The sequence below is a fragment of the Hermetia illucens genome, chromosome 3, assembly GCF_905115235.1.
Source record: "Hermetia illucens chromosome 3, iHerIll2.2.curated.20191125, whole genome shotgun sequence".
NCBI classification, from domain to species: domain Eukaryota; kingdom Metazoa; phylum Arthropoda; class Insecta; order Diptera; family Stratiomyidae; genus Hermetia; species Hermetia illucens.
Window position 1 is genome coordinate 66,894,191 of NC_051851.1, and position 19,994 is coordinate 66,914,184.

The following is a 19,994-nucleotide window of genomic DNA, read 5'->3' on the forward strand; positions in this document are numbered from 1 at the left end:
ATTATATTAAACATTAAAATGCTAATAGATGTTTGGTATCAGAAATATTTCATTTGTGTCCGACGAAAGTACAATTCCTGTACGGCATAACTAAATTCGGTTGCAAAGATTCAATCTGCAATTTTAGTTTTCTATAGCTCTGTTCGCATGGTTTCATAATAATATATTCTAAAAAGCCACACACACATAAATAGGCTACTTCTTTCTCGTCACCATAAGAATTTGGAAAGTTTTCCTAGATGGAAACACCGATGGACTTGAACGTTCCGATTATAAAGCAATAAATCCGTTAGTTTCTTTTGAAATTTTTATTTCTTATTAATTCTCAAAGTCACTATTTACACGAATGCTTACAAAACTGGATGCTGTTCTATCACGGTATATTGAGAATACTTCCCTTTTACTATGTGCAAAGGTACGTCCTGCGCCGACGGAAGGGGAAAAAACGAATTAATACCTACGGGTACAGGCAAGTGGACGTGAGTCTTGGCTTGCGTAGGACGTTTTCGTGGCGATTCATCCTGGCGGATGTCTGCTTCCCCATTTTAGCCGCAGACTTCTTGTGACATGGGTTGCTGGTGGACTTGCAGAATAAGTCCCTTATAGATCCCACAACCAGTCTTAATTCATCGGGCCAAATCGCATCTTACCCAAATAACAATCTTTCCGTACTTTTGGAGGACATCACTGACTCTCGTGTTCGGGCACTCCTACAAAAATTCAGTCAGATTACCACCGAATGTAGTCTCTTAAAACCAGTGAAGTACAATGTGCAACACCACATTAACACCACTGGTTCCCTGATCTTCTCAAAGGTGTGTCCTCTACCACCCCAGAAGCTGGCAATTGCGCGGAAAGAATTTGAGCAACTTGTTCAACAGGGTATCTGCAGACCAAACAGCTGTTGGTCTTCCCCACTGCATATGGTCCCTAAGACAAACGGCGAATGATGCCCCTGAGGGGATTACAGAAGGCTAAATGCACTGACTGTTCTTGACCGATATCCAATTCCGCACATCCACGACTTTGCGCATCACCTCGCAAATTGTCGAATCTTTTCGACCTTGGATTTAGCCAAGGCTTATCATCAAATCCCTGTAGCTCCTGAAGACATTCCAAAGACGGCAACATGCATACCCTTGGACTCTTCGAGTTCACCCGGATGACTTTCGGATTGTGCAATGTGGCGCAAACCTTTCAAAGGTTCATCCACTCGGTCCTGCGAAACCTCGACTTCTGTTTCGTATATTTGGATGATGTTTTGATCGCTTCTTCCTCAGAGTCTGAGCACTTAGCCCATTTCGAGTGCATTTTTCAACGTCTCCTTGAGGCCGGTTTAGTACTAAACGTTGAGAAATGCAATTTTCTTCAAACACAGGTGAGATTCCACGGCCACTTCATTTCCCCTGACGGAGTACAGCCCGACCCAGACAAGGTGCAAGCAATTACAAGCTTCCTGCGTCCGAAAACGTGAAGGAGTTGCGGAGGTCCTTGGGCATGCTAAATTACTATCGTCGTTTCCTGCCCAAGGCCGCCGAACACCAGTCCGTTTTGAACGCATAGTTGTCTGGCCCCAAAACAAAAGACACAAGAGATTGTGTGGTCTGAAGAGGCTGTCCGTGCGTTTGATAAATCCCGACAATAACTGGCAGACGCTACACTCTTGGCATTTCCTCTACAAGATTCCCCTAGCCAGAACGACCCGTCCTGCACTCAAGTCTTGCCTCTCCGAGAGGAATTTGCTGCCAGCCCCGCGGAGCTATACGGGGAGAACGGGGAGAACCCAAGGCTTCCAAGTGATCCGGTCTTCACCAAGAAATCGGGTCTTACAGATTCGGGATTGCTACGCCTGCTGAGGGACAACCTTCGTCGCATTAAAGCCACACCTCCCATCCGACACTCGTCCGCACGTGCCAGCGCGGCCAAGGACGTCCTGGTCAGGACGGATGCCGTCCGGAAGCCACTGCATACGAAGGCCCATATCGTGTTCTCGACCGGGCAGAAAATTTCTTCCAGCTCGAGATCGGGGGACACAAAAAGGTGGTCTCCTTATCCAGACTGAAGCCCGTGTGCGCCCCAAAACAACGTCGCGTTCGCTTCGCGGAATGATGTTGTTGCTGCTTTTTTATGTAAGAATGTTCTATTACACGATGGTTCCACTTATATACAGTTGGTAGTGTATATACGTTGAAAATATCCGAAATTCAATTCGATGCGGCACTGGCATTTTATATCCTACGGAGTAGTAATTTAGAGCGAAAGAGGCAATTTGACCTACTACAACTACTACTATAATCAGGATTTCCAAAAAAAAATTTTTAGTATGATGCTTCCTGTTGGAACCTATTATAGTTTTCCGGATCTAGGATGAACTTGCAGTAAATTTTCAAAATATAATTAGTCACTATTATTAACTTTATTTGAGCAGACATCTTAAATGTGAGTATTTTGAGGCCTAAATCCAATATGCACGGACTACCATGTTTTTCTTTCAGATTTGATGGGTGGGTAGTTTCTGAGAACGAGTTTTTAAAATGGTTGACCCCTTTCAGACCTCTGTTTATACCAATGTTAAAACTAATATTTGCTACGGAAAGTACTAATCGAGGTCTTTCACCACCACCAGTAGCCCACATGGCTACATTCGGTCAAAAGAAATTTTGCATTCCTCTTTTACGTCTTAAGTTCGACGCGCAACGATGTAATTCCGCGCATTTGTTTCATTTCCACCGAATTCCGTATCAATCGGTACAATCGTTTCTGAGAAAAGTGTGTGTTGAAGACAGTGGACCGATTTTAATAAAATTTTGTTCTCAACAAAATCTAAAAAATATGGACGTTTCTTTATTATTGAACATTATCTCAAAAATAATAAATTTTGGTGGCCACCATTCAAAAATTTATACAAAATATGGCCTGAATAGTATTTTGGCTCCATCAACTGTGAAGAGATTAATTGAAAAATTCAGGAAGACTGGATCAGTTGGAGTTACTAAACATACTCGTCGTCCAAAACCAAGCCGTTCGAACGCCAATAACGAAGCCGTGCGTGAGAGTGTTGTTGAAAATCCGGGAACATAAATTCGGTGTCGTGGACGAGAATAGCAAATTTCAAGAAGTTTCTACAGCGTTTGCTCACTAAAGAACTGGATTTCGATACTCACAAAAATTGGTTAACATAACAATTGAAGTCTAATAGCCACGCACACCGAAGAGAATTCGTGGAGTGTATTACTGAACATAAACAAGTGGATGCTGGCTTTTTGAGGAAAATTATCTTAAGCGATGAAGCATTGTTAATCGATAAAATTGTCGCATTTGGGGCTCTGAGGACTAGAAGCATCATTGGACAATACTTTTTTGAAAAATAGGTTTGACCAGTAGTGACTGATACTGATACTCGCTATCGCAACCTGATAACACAGCTCTTCGTGATGAAATTGAATGCTGCTGATGTGGTCAATGTATGGTCTCAACAAGATGGTGTCATATGTCATACAGTCCGTAAAACAATTCAATTACTGCATGAGATATTTCTAGGTCGTGTACTCTCTCGGTTCGGTTAGTGAATTGGCCATCAGATCGTGCCATGTAACACTTTTGGATTTCTTTTTATGTGGTTATTTGAGTCAAAGGTGTACGTGAACAAGCCCATATCCACCCGAGCATCAAAAAACAAAGTCGTGGAGGTCGTTTGTCCGATGTGTTATTCCATGAATAACCCCATCCTATGTATTTTATAATTCACCAAATTACAATCAAAATACTAAAAATTGGGTTTTCTATTTAATTCAATCTTAATCTTAAATAAATAAATTTGTAAATTGGTTTTATTATTGACTACTATTTTTAAAGTTGAAAAAATTGTTTGTGGAATTGAACTTAAACAACGTATGCATATTGTGGCAGTTTACCCAGAATAGCCCTTAAATTCAATTTTGATTATTCTGTGATCCGACTTAAGAGGGTACAGGCTTAACCGGTTTTTATCGTCCTGTGCCATCTTTCGGATATATCATTGAAGTGCGGGTGGTACGCGGTTGTCTGGTGGCGTTTGCAGCCACTGTGTGGACGTATTGATAATTGTAAGGCAATACCTGAAACCGTGTGAGTCTTGCAAAGGGCCGACTATGCCGAAATGGATTATGTGAAAGCGTTTGGTAGACAGAGGGAACACGTATACCTCTCTCGTCACATGTTTCGTAGTTTTGTACTTCTCTCATGCGATGTACGGTCAGGCCCAAATCGATGTCCTAGATGGATGGATGGATTCCTAGAAATATTTTGCAGTGATTAAAGGATTCGCTGTCTAGACGACTAGGCGTGCAGGATCTTGGGCAGCTTGAAATACTTCCTTGCAGAAATCGGTTGGAATATTTGGCTTTGGTAACTTGTCTGAGTTCTCGTAGTGTATATTACGCGTTGAGCCGAAGATAGGAAACTTCCTGGTCGCGATCTCTTTTGTAGTGGTAAATTTTTCCAGGCACTCAAGTAGGCTTTCGTGTGCCTAATTCGTCAGTAGCATTTTCTTCTTCCTCCTTCTTACGCTGTAGAGATTCTGTCTTAATATCCTTCTACCGGTTTATAGAGCTTTAGTACTTCCTTTCTTCTTGAAGGCGCTCCACTGCCGTGTTAGTGCCTGACCCATGGTCCTACCGAGAGTATAGACCTTGGAAGCGTCTGTATTTTCGCATCTGCTCTTGGCTACGTCTTCCAGAAATCTGTCCGTTTGCCTACTCCACGTAATTTTCTCAGAAACGGTTGTATCGTACTTGTACTTGCGCCATTAAATGAAAGGTCTCGATTAATACTTCCCGAAGTCGCTTTAAATTTTAAAATTTGCTGAAAAAGCAGGGTGTTCGGGGGCTATAAAGTGATCATTTCTTTAAGGAACTAGCTAGGCTGGCCCCAAAATAATAAATATAGTATATTACGTAGTTGTTTTTTTTGTGAAATCTATATAAAACTCCTTAAATTCGTCTAGTGCAGCAAGACAGCATAAATCATGATATTCCCCAAGTTTTGTCGAAATTGTACTGTTGTTGACATAGTTATAGTAGTTCAAAGTTGTCTCTTCCATGTAAATTCACTGCAATCCAAGACAGTGAATATTAATATATAATACCAAGGTATCATCAAAGGTACCATGATTTTATAAGTAAAACAAAAGGGACTTAATTTTCAGCAAATTGACTTTATCTTTGTTCGAAATAACATCTACTTGAATCAAAAAACATGTGCCAGTGTTTCATTCAATCGTCCATGCGCCGTTGGTAGGCTGCCAAAGCTATGGCCTCACTCGTCGAAGCCGTTTTCGAAGCACCACTCGGACGATTGTTGACTTGTCTTTATGTCAACCTCATGGACCCAAGTCTCATCGCCAAAAATTATGCGTTTTATGAAGGACAGAAATTATGTTGTCTTTACACGAAATTCGGATTTCTTGGGCCGAGCTGGGATGTTAGAAGCCTCATATGCAACACATACACCACAATGTGCTGAGTGGTTCTATATGCAATACCAAGTTTACTGGCAATTCCTCTTAAGGTGGCATGACGATTCTCAAGCAATATTTCTCTCAGTTTTTTGACGTTTTCATCGTTGTTTTACGTGGAGGGGCGTCCGGAAAAAGGCAAATCCTCAACAATTGGACTTCCATTTTTAAAGTCTTTATAGTACTCGTATGCCCGGTTTTTCGACAGAGCAGACTCCCGAAAAGCTTTTTGCAACATTTTCAATGCATCAGCACAGGAGCAACATAAAATTGCAAATAAACTCTTCGGTCAGCAAAACTAAATATTAAAATGCAACAAAAGGTGAAAAGTACACTCTTGTACATAAACAGACGCCAGGCGGATACTAATGAAAGGTTAGCGCTAAAAGTTTCAGTGCCCCATGGTTATTTCCAAAGGAGGAGAGAATATATGGAGTTGTTGAACATCCTTCCGCAGTTGGCTTTTCTGCTTCTTGAGCCTACATTGAATGCGTCCTACCATTTAGGTAACTATACTCCAGTTTTCCTAGTACGAAACCATGTCCTCAACTAGATTGCCCGGGCTACAATCCGAAAACTGTTCCAGCGGAAAGAGGTTATATTTCACCTTTTGCCAACATTTTGAGAGCAAAGAGAGCTGTCGACGCCAAATTTGCTTACTATATTATTTGCAATAAAACTTTTTTTTCTCCGTCATTAGAACCAATTATCCATATAATATTATTTCGTTCATTTCAGGCGTATTTACTAAATATTCCTTCGTGGGATTGGAAGCAGGGAGACGATGTGATTTGTTTAGCTGAACTGAAATTGGGTTTCATCGCACAAAGCTGTCTAGCACCCGGTTTTTCAACCATGATGGCGAATCTATTTGCCATGCGATCTTTCAAAACGGTGAGTTGAATCCAACCCAACCTTTTACCACTTCTATTCTATGCAATAATTGTAATCATAAAAGAAAGTTAATTTCATTAGCTATAGATGATATTTTTCTTGTGAAACTTATTAAACCACAAGGTCGTCTAGGTAGAATTAAGTAAATAATAAGCGAGTTTAGAAGAGCATAACATAACATTTACTAAAACGCAGAACTTCTAACCAATTAACTCATTTTACAAGAATATTGCTTACTATTCTAGCGATTAGTGATAACTACGTACAGAATCGAAATAAAGAGTACAATAATTTTAAATTTAAATTATATAATTACAAATTCAGTCACCAGATATGCAAATATGGACGAATGATTACTTACGTGGAACTGGCATGGAAATGTATACTGAAACACTGAGTCCTTCATTCATTGGAATGCCATTTGCTCAGGCAACTGAGTAAGTTTGATAAATGAATGGTCAATAAAGTTACAAGAAAGAAATCCAAAAAGTGATGCTTCGGAAGGACACATTATCCCCTGCCTCTGTTTTGTTCATTCAATTCAATTGTATAAAAATCAACTTCAAACAATGTGTATAACCCAACTAATTCTTCACCTGACAGTAAAAAGTGTTTCCAAGATAAAAATATTTAATATGTATGTTATGCCACACATATTCCAGCGTCGGATGTGCTTGATTTTCTCCTGAATTGAGCTACAACTAAAGGATTATGCTTGGTGTATTGATAGGAAGTCAGGAGGAAATCAAATGCATCTGGACGTGATTGTATTCAAACGAAATTTAGCACTTTGTCTCCTGTTCGCAACTCTACTAACTTCTGATGAAAATAATGTAAATTATGTTTTGACAAGTATGCGTGTTTGTATACGCAGAGATCATAGATGCTTGATGAGCGTGAAGCAATTCCAATGGCGTTTAAAAATTTAATCTCAGTAGCAACCCATCATTTAGATTTCACTTTTCCCCTTCCTTACCTAAACCAATCGAAAATTTGCATTCTGCTTCATCACAACCTAGAGACGGCGGTCTAACTCCACCAGGAAACGAAACTAAAGCAAGATTCCAAAATGTTGCTTCATATTTTTTCAGCTATTTTCACTATTTTAGTACATCAGAATTTATCTCTGTCCACAAAATATCAATTAAGAACGTCCTTGCTATTTTGAATTCCACTTCATCGGTTGTTATTTCCAGTGCACTTCGGTATCTTCCATTTTTGTCTGTTTTATTTTATTTTCCAGTAAATTTGCTCAAACTGTGGCTACCTTTGTTAGGATGGAGTTAGTCACCCTTGAGGAGTAATCAGCTCGGCTTTGATAGCATTCTACTGATTAGTGCGCTTTGTTAACTGCCTTTTTTGCGGTACATTTCACATGTAATTCTAAATTTGACTTCTGGTCGATATATTAATCTTTATGTACGAACACTTCTTCCGCTTAGTGATAAGTACTACTTCGGTCTTACCTTCCGCGAGCGATAGACTAATATTCTCCATCCAGGACTTAACGTCATAAACTACTTCATCATCATCATCAACGGCGCAACAACCGGTATCCGGTCTAGGCCTCCCTTAACACGTTCACTGCGGCGAACGACACGGTGACGTCCAGGGCATAATTACTTTACCCAAGCCCTGCCTTGCAGGCCTTTTAAAAGGTTTAGTTCTGTCCTCTCTAGGCTCCGAGAAGGATCAATTGACCACGTTCTTTCTTTGAACTCCTTTTGTCCGCTTCCTAAAAGGGTTGACTAGGTTTTCCTTCATATTTCTAAATAATAACTTGGTTCAGTGACTGTACGTTGTGGAATTATAATAGATACTGAAAAAAAAATCAAGTGTTGCGGGTTTGGCCGCATAATACTGTTTGTTCTCTGGGGCGGCGGACGACAGGGTTCATTAATTATTTAATCCATTCGAATATAATTAATAAATGTAAAACAATGTCATTTCAACTCTAAAAAAGGCTTATTTGCAAAAAAATTGGCTAGGCGGATGAAAAAGTTAATTTGCTTCGAACCCGCAGTGAAAGTGTTAATAAGGAACTCCAGACATCCCGGTTTTGCGCCGAGGTCCATCAATTCCAATTCCTCCTAAACTACTTCATTCGCTTAAATCTCCACCTTTACGTTATGAGATGACAAGTTCACAAGATGTGATAGCGTATTGCTTGTTGTTCGATAAATATTCCGATATCCTTATTCAATGAAGAGTTCCGATAAGTGATGCTTGTGATTTACTATTGAATTAGGTAAAGTGAGAAGTCTGCATTTCTCCAGGAAGAAGCGCTAAATTGGACCTTTTATAATTTTGTTAGTAATAGTGCGATTTTCACGAAACTTGGTGGAAAGTACTAACCGACACCTTTCATTTGATACCCGACATGACTATATTTCATGAAAAAAAAAATAGTACACCTCCTTTTGCATGTATGAACCCAGACAGACGGACAGACAGATAGGAAACCGATTTAAATAAGGTTTTGTTTTACACAAAACCTGGTTTTGTTTTACACATCCTGGAGTTTTCTTCATTATTATTTTCTGTAAAACAAATCTTATTAAAACTAGTTGACGGTCGTGTCTGTCTCATTTATCACTAGAGGTTGAGCGCTTAGAAAGAAGGCAGGTCAGTAGTGCGGGGGTCGAAAGTGATCATTTCTTCCACGGCCCTATTCTTCGAACTCCCCCCCCCCTATATCTATATCAATTCAAATAAAGTTAATAATATTATACTATACTACCGTAATTTTTAGTAATTGACTGCGAAAGTTAAGTTCATCCGAGAATCCATTCATAGCATAGAGCATGATCCTACCAAGTTTTGTGGAAATCGCGCTATTATTAACAAAGTTATAATATGTCAAAGTTGTCGCTTCTGTGTAAATTCAAAGTTTTTAATGTCAGTACCACGCGAAAGAGGATATTCTCACATAATATATGCATATATTATGCTAGGTACTAATGGGACAAATGTCCACTCACATGTTTTTGCAAAAGAAATACACAAAACCTTTCACACCTGAAGCATCCAGCTTCCGGTTTCCCTACTTGTTTATATTGCCTTAAAGCAGGAAGAGTGCATTATAAATGAGCATACTCGTTTTGCTTCCGTGTTTTGCCTTGCGTCAGTTTTCTTCCGAAAGCAATTTCTCACAGATAATGTTTTTTTGGGTTATGCTGACCCCAACTTCAACTCCATTGTTTCTTCGCCAGGTATTTTGGTTCTTTGGATTGATTTGGGCTAGGTAAGAATTGAGTTCACTTCATCTCACCACCCCGAATGAAGCTGGATAAGAGTAGTTTTTGTTGATCAGTGAAATTAGTTAAATTCTCGTAATTGACTTCAGATACTCTTTATTGTGCAGTTGAGCAATTGGACGTGTATGACATATATTGTCGAGAGATTTCCTTTTAAATCTTTGCACATCTTCTTGGAGGTTCCCGGTGTTGTGTCCGATGTTGAAAAAATGCCGTGTTTTATTCATCAGTTTGCGATTAGGGTAATCATTGCGATAACACCCTCTCGAATACTACTTTATAGGCAGGTTATTTTGGATTATTATAGATCGGATTTTGCAGCCTTGTTAATCTCTTAGGTGTCATTGAAGTTAAAAGAACCGCACTTTTACTTCCTATTACCTTCCTACTCCATGTGCTGAAAGGTGTATTTTGCGACTTAGGTGACGATAGTTCCGAGTTCCTATTGATGAAGGAGCTGCATTCGTCGATGTAGTCCTGATCAGAACTTACTTGATGGTGACGTCGTTTTCGGTCGCCAAATTTGAACATCTAAGTTGAATTGAGTTGGTATAACTCTTCCCCTAAGTGTAAAATGATTGTGTCGAAACTCTGAGATTATTTGTTATAGAAGCCATTTATAACTCATGTTCAGAAAATGCATTTCATTGATCTTACTGAAAGTCTTTGAAAAGTCGACCGGATTGGTTTAGGATATTATGAGTTTGTGAGTTTCATAGCTTCAACTGATCCGTTTTTCCCTGACTTTAATATCGTAACTACCTTTTATTTTTCTAGACTTCAAAGATGACGTCGTGAGGTTTACGATCTACGTCGTTTGGTACTAAATACCTGCAGTGTTGAGTTTAGTGTGCCTTTGGTCAGCTAGTAGGTGGCGGATCTTCCTGTATGTTGAGTATGTTGAGTATGCCAGTTATTAAAGTGCAGTCCTTAGGGTTCACGCTCCATATACGCCTTCTATGGTTAGTTCCTTGATTAGAAATATCACAATTCAAGCCTTGCTTTCTTCTTGGCCTTTCTAGTCCTATGATGATTGGGAAATAATTGCAACGGAAAGTGAGAACCAGTTGCCAATAAGCTTGATTAACTAGATGTTATCGGAGCATATATCGTCAATATGAGTGAAGATATTATCCTTCTGCGAATAGAAGGCATAAATAAATTATTAGGATTTTTCTAAAATTATTATCTACATTGAAAGGCATAGTTCATTGTGAGCCTTGAAATCGCCGAGTAGAAGGCATTGCTGGCTAGCCAAGAAGCGAGTAATATTGCGTTTTTACCGGCTGGGTCGCTGGTGGTATATGCACCTTAAAAATTTTGACCTCAACACTGGTTCATTCTGCGCTTAGATGACGTTGTCAGAGACTTCAGGTGATAATTCGCGCTACAATGCTAATTATTATTATCATAATAAGTGCTCCACTGAGGCGAAAAATTCGGTCTTTTAGGGATATTTGGTAAGTACAATTTATAGCCACAAAGGAGGTACGATGTCTGCCCATGAAGGCAGTTGTGTTACAAAATATATGGCAACCAATATTTATTCCCTAAACGGAGCATACGGAGCGTCCATCGCTTTTACGAGCCATCGTTTCCGATTTGATGAAGTCCGCTTCTCTGCAGATATCCCCAGAAATCTACATACACCTCCTTTATTGTTCTGTGCCACCTGTTTCTAGGGCGCTCGTCGACCACTCTGGGGGAATGGGTTTAATTGGATGGCACGCCAATAACGGGGTTGCAACTCTTTCTCAACCTCTAACCTGTCCGCTACCATTTCCGCCCTCTAATCAACACATGTAACGGTAACTGGCCCGTAAGCCAATGTTCGAGATTTTCCGATAACATGGGGCGACGGATATTAAGGAAGATCTGAAGATTTTAAATAACAGTGAAGGTAGCTTTCTATGTACTTCTCCCATATAATAGAGAAAGTATTCGCGCGAAACGACCACAACTTGATGTTGATATTGCGGTATCTCTATTTGCTAGTGCTATCAAGCTCGATGCCTTCATCGGCAAAAACAACACTACAAAGGTACATACATTGATCGACACCCACGATGTTCTGTCCTTTAATGCAGATAAGAACAGGGCGATGGCCTGTTAGACTAATAACCTCATTTTTGTTGGAGCCTTCAATAAGGTTCTACTGTCCACTGTGTGGCCAACACCCATGACCCGGTGAGAGAACAATAAGATATCAACAGTGTAATCGAGGTGTTTGAGGAAAAGGTCATGAACCATTGAAGTTCGGATGTATATGTGTACATTGAAGTGAGTTTCACAATCTTTGGACGCTGAAGACTGGGTCACACCACTTCAAAGAACCAGCTGCACTACTTAAAATCCTAATTACCCCACTTAGAAATGTTACCTACCAGCGTGTTGTTCTCGAATCCATTTCTCTGCAGCGGGAATTTGTTTTCGAGTTTGGCGGCTCCTTTAAGAATTATTTTACCACTGTTTCCGTTTTTTTCATGTTGTCTTTCCGTCGTTTGGTTTTCCACACCTTTTGCTCTCGTACAGATAATTTGCCTGACTTACCAGGTGATTCACCGACTATTTTTGCAATAATCCACACTACCTAGCTTTAAATTGTATTGAAAGTGCTGCGTGCACCTAACATCATTAGTTGGGAAGCCTTTTTGACCTTGCTCTGATTGTTTTCATGTGATACTGTTTTCCTATCAGACCGGCGACACTTAATTCAACTCCGACTATGTATAATCTGTGGTTGTATCTCTGGCGTCCGATGTAGGGCATCATCTAGAATAGCGAAGTGTTATTATTTCCAGCCTAACAGCGTAACATGTCTTCCTCTACTCCTTCGTGAAATATAGAGCAACTAAACAGCCCCTGCTTTTCAATGTGACTATGCTTGGATTTCCATTTTCTGCTGTTAGTGGTCAAAAGCGTCTCCATTATGGTTCTGCTAAGTCAAGTTCGATTGAGCTCAGTCACTTTTTATGGTACTGATAGCCCCATTTTCAGCTTAGCATATCCGGGGTGTCCGGATAGCTCAGTGGTTAGAGCACTGGGTTGTCATACGGAAGGCCGCGGTTCAAATCTCGCTGGTGGCAGTGGGATTTGTATCGTGACTTGACGTCGGATGCCAGTCGACTCAGCTGTGAATGAGTACCTGAGTCAAATCAGGGTAATAATCTCGGGCGAGCGCAATGCTGACCACATTGCCTCCTACAGTGTTCTGTAGTGTACCGTTACGGTCTTGAATGAAATGCTCTAACACACTTCAAGGCCCTGATCTAATATGGATTGTTGCGCCAACGATTATTATATCCGCAAAATTGAAGCAGTTTTCTACTCTCTCCGCTTTTTGTATGACTGTATTGAGAATAAAACGCTCACAGGCTAGCTGTGTTTACCAGTTCCTTTATAATAATCCTTTACATTATTCTTCAAGAATAAAAATCTACCTAACGCATACCCGTTTTTTTGTGTGTATGACTTGTCTACTTTACTCGGAAGATTCGTGCATGCTGTCTATTCTCGTTGAAATCTGGGCTTCCTCTGGTTAGCTGGTAGACCCTTTTCGCCCGAAAGCGTGAGGTCCGGAACTCAGCGGTTCCCAACAATTCGGTTCTCTATTTGTAATTGGTCGCTATTTCGGCGGTGGCGTTGTATGCCTGTTTTATGTATCTATCTTGTGCTGTGACCAATCTAACTTCCGGGAACTCATTTCTTGGGTGCCTCGATTTCTTCGCGCTCATATTTCCGCTTCCCTAGTTAGTTCTTCGAGTTGTGCATTGCTCTTGTTACTACAATACTTTTTACAATTTTATATTCTTTGAGTATGTGGTCCTATCCATTTTTAAGGTTTTGTGTAAACACAAAACCTTATTAAAATCGGTTTACTGTCTGTCCGTCTGTCTGTCTGTCTGTCCGTCTGTCTGTCCGTCACACGCATTTTTCTCGGAGACCGTTATAGCGATTGGCACCAAATTTGGTAGAAAGGTGGGAACTGTGAACGCTCATGCATATAGTGAGTTACATCCTTTTATGACGAATTTAAGGGGGGGTCCCCATACATGCAAAAGGGGGGTGTAAATTTTCTTTTCATCAAATATAGTCATGTGGGGTATCAAATTAAAGTGGTCATTTTTTTAACGAACCCATTCTCAGAAACTACCAAACCAAAAAATCTGAAAAAATCAGAAGGCTCCCACTATATGGTGCCTAGGCTCCGAAATACCTTCCATGCCGATACCTATTCAAATAAAGTTAATAATAGTACATTACTATAATTTTTAGTAATTCACAGGAAAATCCCCCTTAAGTTCACCCTAGAATCAAAAAATTTTGCGGCAATGTAGACTACAGTATAGGTCACGATCCTGCCACTTGTGCATACTGTCATCTGCTTATCTTGCAAAGGCAAATCATTCGGACAATATCCATAGGTTGACACGAAATTTAGTGGAGAACGCTGAGTTTAAGGGGCTCTTTTACATACAAAGAGGGGCTTAAGCTTTTCTCTTCCCGAACATAGCCTTGACGAGGGTGGTATACCAAATGAAAGTTCTTGATTAGTAGTTTTTGAAGCTTACAGTATTTCTAGCAGGTTTGCTTTAGTTGAAGCCCGAAAGTTAAAGAAGGATATGTTTCTCTATTATACCCGACCAGATGAATTATTTGAATACAGCTAGGAAGAAAACGCCGAATGTGGAACGCTCACAAGCAAAATTTACATGATTTTCATTTTTCCTTCATGTCTCATCACCAAAATAACGCCATTTTATATAAAAACTGAAACAATTACATTTTAAAAAATTACCGCTGGCTTATTGCTCTATTATTAGTTGAAGTTAAGAGCAACGTATATAATATCCTTCTGAGCTTATCGATGTTGTAAGTGTGGTATTATTTTAGTTCAATTCTCGATTATTTTTTCAAGGAAAATAAAAGCATTTTACATACAATTTATAAAATTCCAAGACAATTTGATTTCGAAGTGTTGTGTATATAATACTGTTATATCGCATTTTTAATTACTTTGAGTTCCGGAAATTTTTCATTTTACCAATTTTCCTTCTAGTAATTTGATTTCCACTTTCTTCACTATACAGTTATCCTTTAGTTTATTTTTAATTCCTTTTCACTGAACGATTTCAGGAGAGCGGGTGGACTGTAAAAGGTCCTGAATTATAAAATTGTTAAATTAGGGATTCTTGACAAATTTGAAGCTAGTTTTTAGAAGTAAGACTTGACTGTACGAATATTTTAACAATAGTAGGGAACCATAGGATATGCAGTATCTGCTCAGTTAGAAACAATAAGAATGCCAACAACCGTGTTTTAAAATTGTATAATATAATTATTGCCAACTAATATAATCATATCCATTTTCATTTGGGATTTAGACAAAAATACAAAAACAGTTTGTTTCGTCATTTTGATTTAAAATTTGTTACAGTCACCAGATACACAAGTTTGGCAAAACGACTATCTTCAGGGTACAGGATGTGAGATGTACACTGAAACCCTTTCACCTTCATTTACCGGCATGACATTCCCGCAAGCAAGCGAGTAAGACCCACTAAAATTAATATTAACCAACTAATTTTTCTTTTAAAAAACCATTGAAATCTAAACGAGCATTCATGAGTAAAACGTTAAAGAAATTGAAATTTAGCAAAATGCAACACTTTTATGAAATGTTTTTAGTTAATTCGAAGAATGGAAGGATTGCTGATATCGAAATGTTGAAAAATTAACAACTATAACTGTTATTGTGTTTTTAATCGTTTGCGTATTTGTTTGAAAATTCTTGCATTTGAAACACACACACTTGCATCACACCGTTAGAAAACCTGTTAATTGCCAAAGGATAATTGTATGCTTGGCTTGGGTCAACAATGAGAATCGATAGGAAAAACACAACGGGAATCTCCCATTTCCGTTTTTTTAAATTGTCACTCCAAGCGATATATTCTCCATCCAAAACACTCACACAACATATACCGCCCTCCATTAGAATGGGAATGATAAAATTTTTAAAATTTTTGTGTCACTCATTTGATAAAAGTATTTGATTTTTGTGTTTTGGTTAAGTTTGTTTTGGAATGATAACATGTTCAATACGAATTAGATATTTTCAAGGGATATCCCCAACTTAGAGTATTAGAGATAAGCTAGACTAATTTTCATTCGCCAAGAGCATTTGGGTATTGTAACTGTGCTACATGCCAATTGCTTGCACAATCGAAGCTATGTTTCTTCAAAAGGTAGTGGCAACTAATGTGGCAAGCAAGTTGCGTTTACCGGGCGCAATTATTTTCAATCTTGTCGCGAAAATCCCCCTCCACTAATCTTGTTAAGATGCGAGCGAGTCATCCAATTTGCGAGTTGCAGAAACTTGCATCTGTCATGTTGAGGAAGGATCAACAAGTCCTGATATCAGATATAAAAGCGCAATTTTTCTCAATTTTATAGTTTATTTTTCAAAGTAATCTAAATTTGTGGATATGTACTATTTCTTATACCCATATTACTTTTTCACACCCTCCGAAAAATATAGTAATATTTTCATTCGCTTCTGTTTTGGCGATCATCCCCTCATTTGTGTGCTATTTCTCAATGATGAAAAAATATGAAAGGTTCCAGGTGAGTGAGCTGGTACGTCATCGTTGTGAATCAGTAGAATCCAATAATTAACTACAATCCTTGCGAATAATTTCAATTAAAATTCAGAAAATCCTAGCCATGGTCTCTTTGGCTAAGCCGTATTTTGTTCAACACTTAGCAAGAACCACGTCATGGACCTTTGGAATGAAGCAGCCTGGGTGTTCCACGCTAACAAAAAGTGTACCACTGTACACATTTATGGAACCCATCTAATCAATATTTTGTATGGAAGGATATTGAATGAATTTTATTGTATTTTCTTCCTCTTCCATGAGTTAATGTTTGTCTATTTCATTTTATTGGTAAGTTTAAGTTTATAATGATCACAACTGATAATTCTGTGAAAAATTTGCGAGAGAGGCTTGTTCGATGGTATAGTCACGTAATTCCCGCTAAGGAGTATTCACTCCCTAAGGTTGGTCTGAACATCGAAGTCGACGGTAAGCGACCAAAAGGCCGGCCGAAACAACGACGACACCCCTACCTTGCTTGTGAATGGGACAAAGGCTAAAGAAAAAGAAGAAAAAGACAAGACTCTGGAATCTGGCATTGCAGCAGCAGGAATTCGCAAGACTAGATAAGCTAGAAGAACAACAAATATCATAAATACCAGAATCAAAGAACTAAATTGAAATCTGGTTAATCCCTTGATATCAGGCGAATTCTAATCCTTTTGGATGATGCTGCTGATCTTGGCGATTCTGTTGCTAGTCTTGCTTGTCATGAAAGGATACCTATAATGTAAATTTGAATGAAAAATCTTCTCACAAATAGTTGTTTCTCTAAGGGACGCGCGTAATTCAACTATTTACCGTGAAGTGTGAGCTGTTTCTGGAGATATATATTTGCATTTCACATCCCATTATACTCAGTTTCAAACCTAGTCAGAGGAAAAAGAAACGTTAACACTACTGCTGGCTAAGTATCGACAACAATGAGCAGTTCACTCAGTGGCGACTAGTGATTTTTGTCCCATTCTCCACAGCTTTTTCGTCACTGGCGGCTCCAATTTCTCATCGGTTACTGATTTGTGTGTATTTTCTCGGCGCCATGAACTATTTTCAAAATCAGACTATGTACTATTGACTATGAATGGTTCCATTATGCTGCACTGGACTTGGTTTTATGGCGCGATTTCGTTGCCGATTTGTAGCGGTGCTCATAGCGTTTCCAAACCCAGAGTAGTCCTAGACTTCTTTGACCACTTTTATTTGTTAGTCCACGCCCATCTTATATTCCTCGCCTCCTAGGGAAATTCATATAATGGACAGCGCCTGAAAAGTTCACAAGAAGCAATATGCACTCAATCAAAAAATGCCATGAGCTGCTCCGAGTTTTACCAGAGTAGACTCAACAACCAGTAAAACGAAAGAAGCAGCATATGAAAGTAAATTCCATATACAGACCACTACGGAATTACCCTCAAAACTATGACTCATGACTCTGGAAAAATCATTACTCTGGAGGAAAGCTAGAAAGGCATAGTCATTCCCGTTGTATCTCCTACTGAAACGCCACGCTAATGGAAGGATTGTACCTGATCGATATCCCGTGAGATGTATTGAAGACTTTGCGTACCACCTGGAATATTTTTCCGAAATTGGTCTTTTTCGCGCGTATAACCATCATTCGAGCGTAAAGAAGACTTTGCAGAAATTGTTATTACATCTGCATTTGGCCTCTTTCAGTCCATTCGCTCTATTTGAATTCCTGTTGCACTCCGACGTATCATCGTCTACGGTTATATTGATCATCCTAATTATCAAAGCTCATCTTACGCAACTTCGCGATGTTTCTAGCAACTAAATTATTTGAAATAAATAAGACTTGCTTTTTTCTATTCGCTAGTATCATTTATTGGTCCAGCAACAACAAGTCTAACAATTTTAGGCTTGTTAGCACTGATGGAGGGAACAAGTAATTCCCGAAATATCGGTATTTGCAAGACCAATAAATAACACTAGCGAATAGAAAAAAAAAACAAGTTTTAATTATCTCACTTAAGATAACTTCTGAGCGATTTCCACTAAATTCCATTCATGTAAATCCATCTATCTAAATTCGTGCATGGTCAACCACCTGAGGCAAAGTTCCTAGCTTTTCCTCTTCAACCGATAATATGTACATGTCCATTACCTAATTAGACGCAGACTTCAAATTTGCCAACTTCAAGTAACCGGCAGTCCACAAACTCTAGGCAGTTTTTAGGAATCGTAAACTTCTATTAGCATTTAGTGCCAGGCAGGCATGATCCAGACACTGTAAGGACCCGCTTATCATAAATCTACTATTCATCATTACCAACGACGTAAAAATCGTTGCTCGGTTGCCTTAACAAGAAACTCAAAACATTCCAGTCCTGAGCCGAGGCCTATAGAGCGATGTCTGACATCCTGGTCTATGCCATCGCTCCAGCTAAGGAAGGGTCTGCGACGTCTTCTTCTTCTACGATAAATATTGCCATTATAGATAACCAATAATTTCCGTCAAATGTTTGAAAGACGAAAAACTTCCCATACCCAAGTCACATTATAAATTACCATTGCATAACACCAGCGATTTGAATCGCATCTATTCACTGGGACTATCCAGCGAGCGTGACACACTCTATTGGAGAACGAAAATTATACATTGCTCTCATTGTTCCTTGGTTTGCATGCAGCATGGCGAGAATATCAACATCCGCATAGTTTGGTTAAGGAGGTATGTTCCTCTCCCAGGAAAATTCTTAACATCAAAAACAGGAATGAAAGATTACTGCAGAGCAAGTGAGTTACAAAAATTCGAACATGAAGTTGTGAATCTTAATCCTTTATAATGATGGAGAGAACTACCATGTCATAACGCTTTTTAGCTCCATGCAAAAACATCTTTCTCAAATATTTGAACCATATTTGATAATTCAAGAGGGCAGCAAGGATTTCGAAGAAGTAGATCAACATTTTCTACAAGTGACATTTTAGATAAACTTCTGAAGACAAGTGCAAGTCTCCTGTGGAGACTTTGCAAATAATTGAACATCAATTGCAATTCTAAAGTGCAAATAAGTGGCTACTCCTATCCGCTAAGAAGATTTATTAACCCCGAACAGCAAACATTTCATTCAGCCTGGCTAGAAGATAATGGGAAAGAGTTCCGTACCGATAGCGTATTTTGCAAATGAAGGAGCATTTGTTGCAAATCCAAAGTAACTAACTAATCTTTGATACCTAGGCTCTCAAAGATCTAATCGCAAAACAAGTTGAGCGACCGATATTTCAAGAACCGGTATCATATATAACTAGAAATTGAAGACAAAATAAGACTAGAGATTACGAATATCAGTTCTTTTCTTCGAATTCTCAATATTAATGGATATAAGTATATAAGATTTTCAAAAAAGGTCGTTCATTTTCCGGCCACTTCTGCAGTTCCTAGACCCCACAAACTGTCTTTTACCTTTCAGCTCACATTCTCCTCTAGAGTAGTATTCACGAATCTCACTCCTTACAAATCAAGCGAAAAGTGATTGAGCAAGTCAGGAAATTTAAGAAATTGGAGGCAGAAATATTAGATAATAGACATATAATATGGTTGCCATTCGCCCCTTGGTGGAGTTAACCACACATACTCGCCATTGTTCCCGAATGGCTAAAATGCACTTCATCTCTTCCTAGGAGATGCCCGTATTCTTTCTCTACTGTTCTGCGCCAAGCGCTCTT

At 39.1% G+C, this 19,994-nt stretch overlaps 1 protein-coding gene across 50 annotated transcripts in view; it reads left to right on the plus strand.

Annotated features, from left to right (window-relative positions):
• LOC119652349 (calcium-activated potassium channel slowpoke) overlaps positions 1-19,994 on the plus strand; it is a 260,042-nt gene that overhangs the window by 184,310 nt on the left and 55,738 nt on the right. For 33 of the 50 annotated variants that reach the window (XM_038056381.1, XM_038056389.1, XM_038056427.1 and 30 more), the window contains 2 exons: positions 6,233-6,388; positions 6,713-6,825. In XM_038056381.1, the coding sequence (XP_037912309.1) occupies positions 6,233-6,388; positions 6,713-6,825 (269 nt within the window). Of the gene's footprint in view, positions 1-6,232; positions 6,389-6,712; positions 6,826-15,082; positions 15,196-19,994 lie in introns of all 50 variants that reach the window. The other 17 variants (XM_038056392.1, XM_038056429.1, XM_038056430.1 and 14 more) reach the window with 1 other exon arrangement.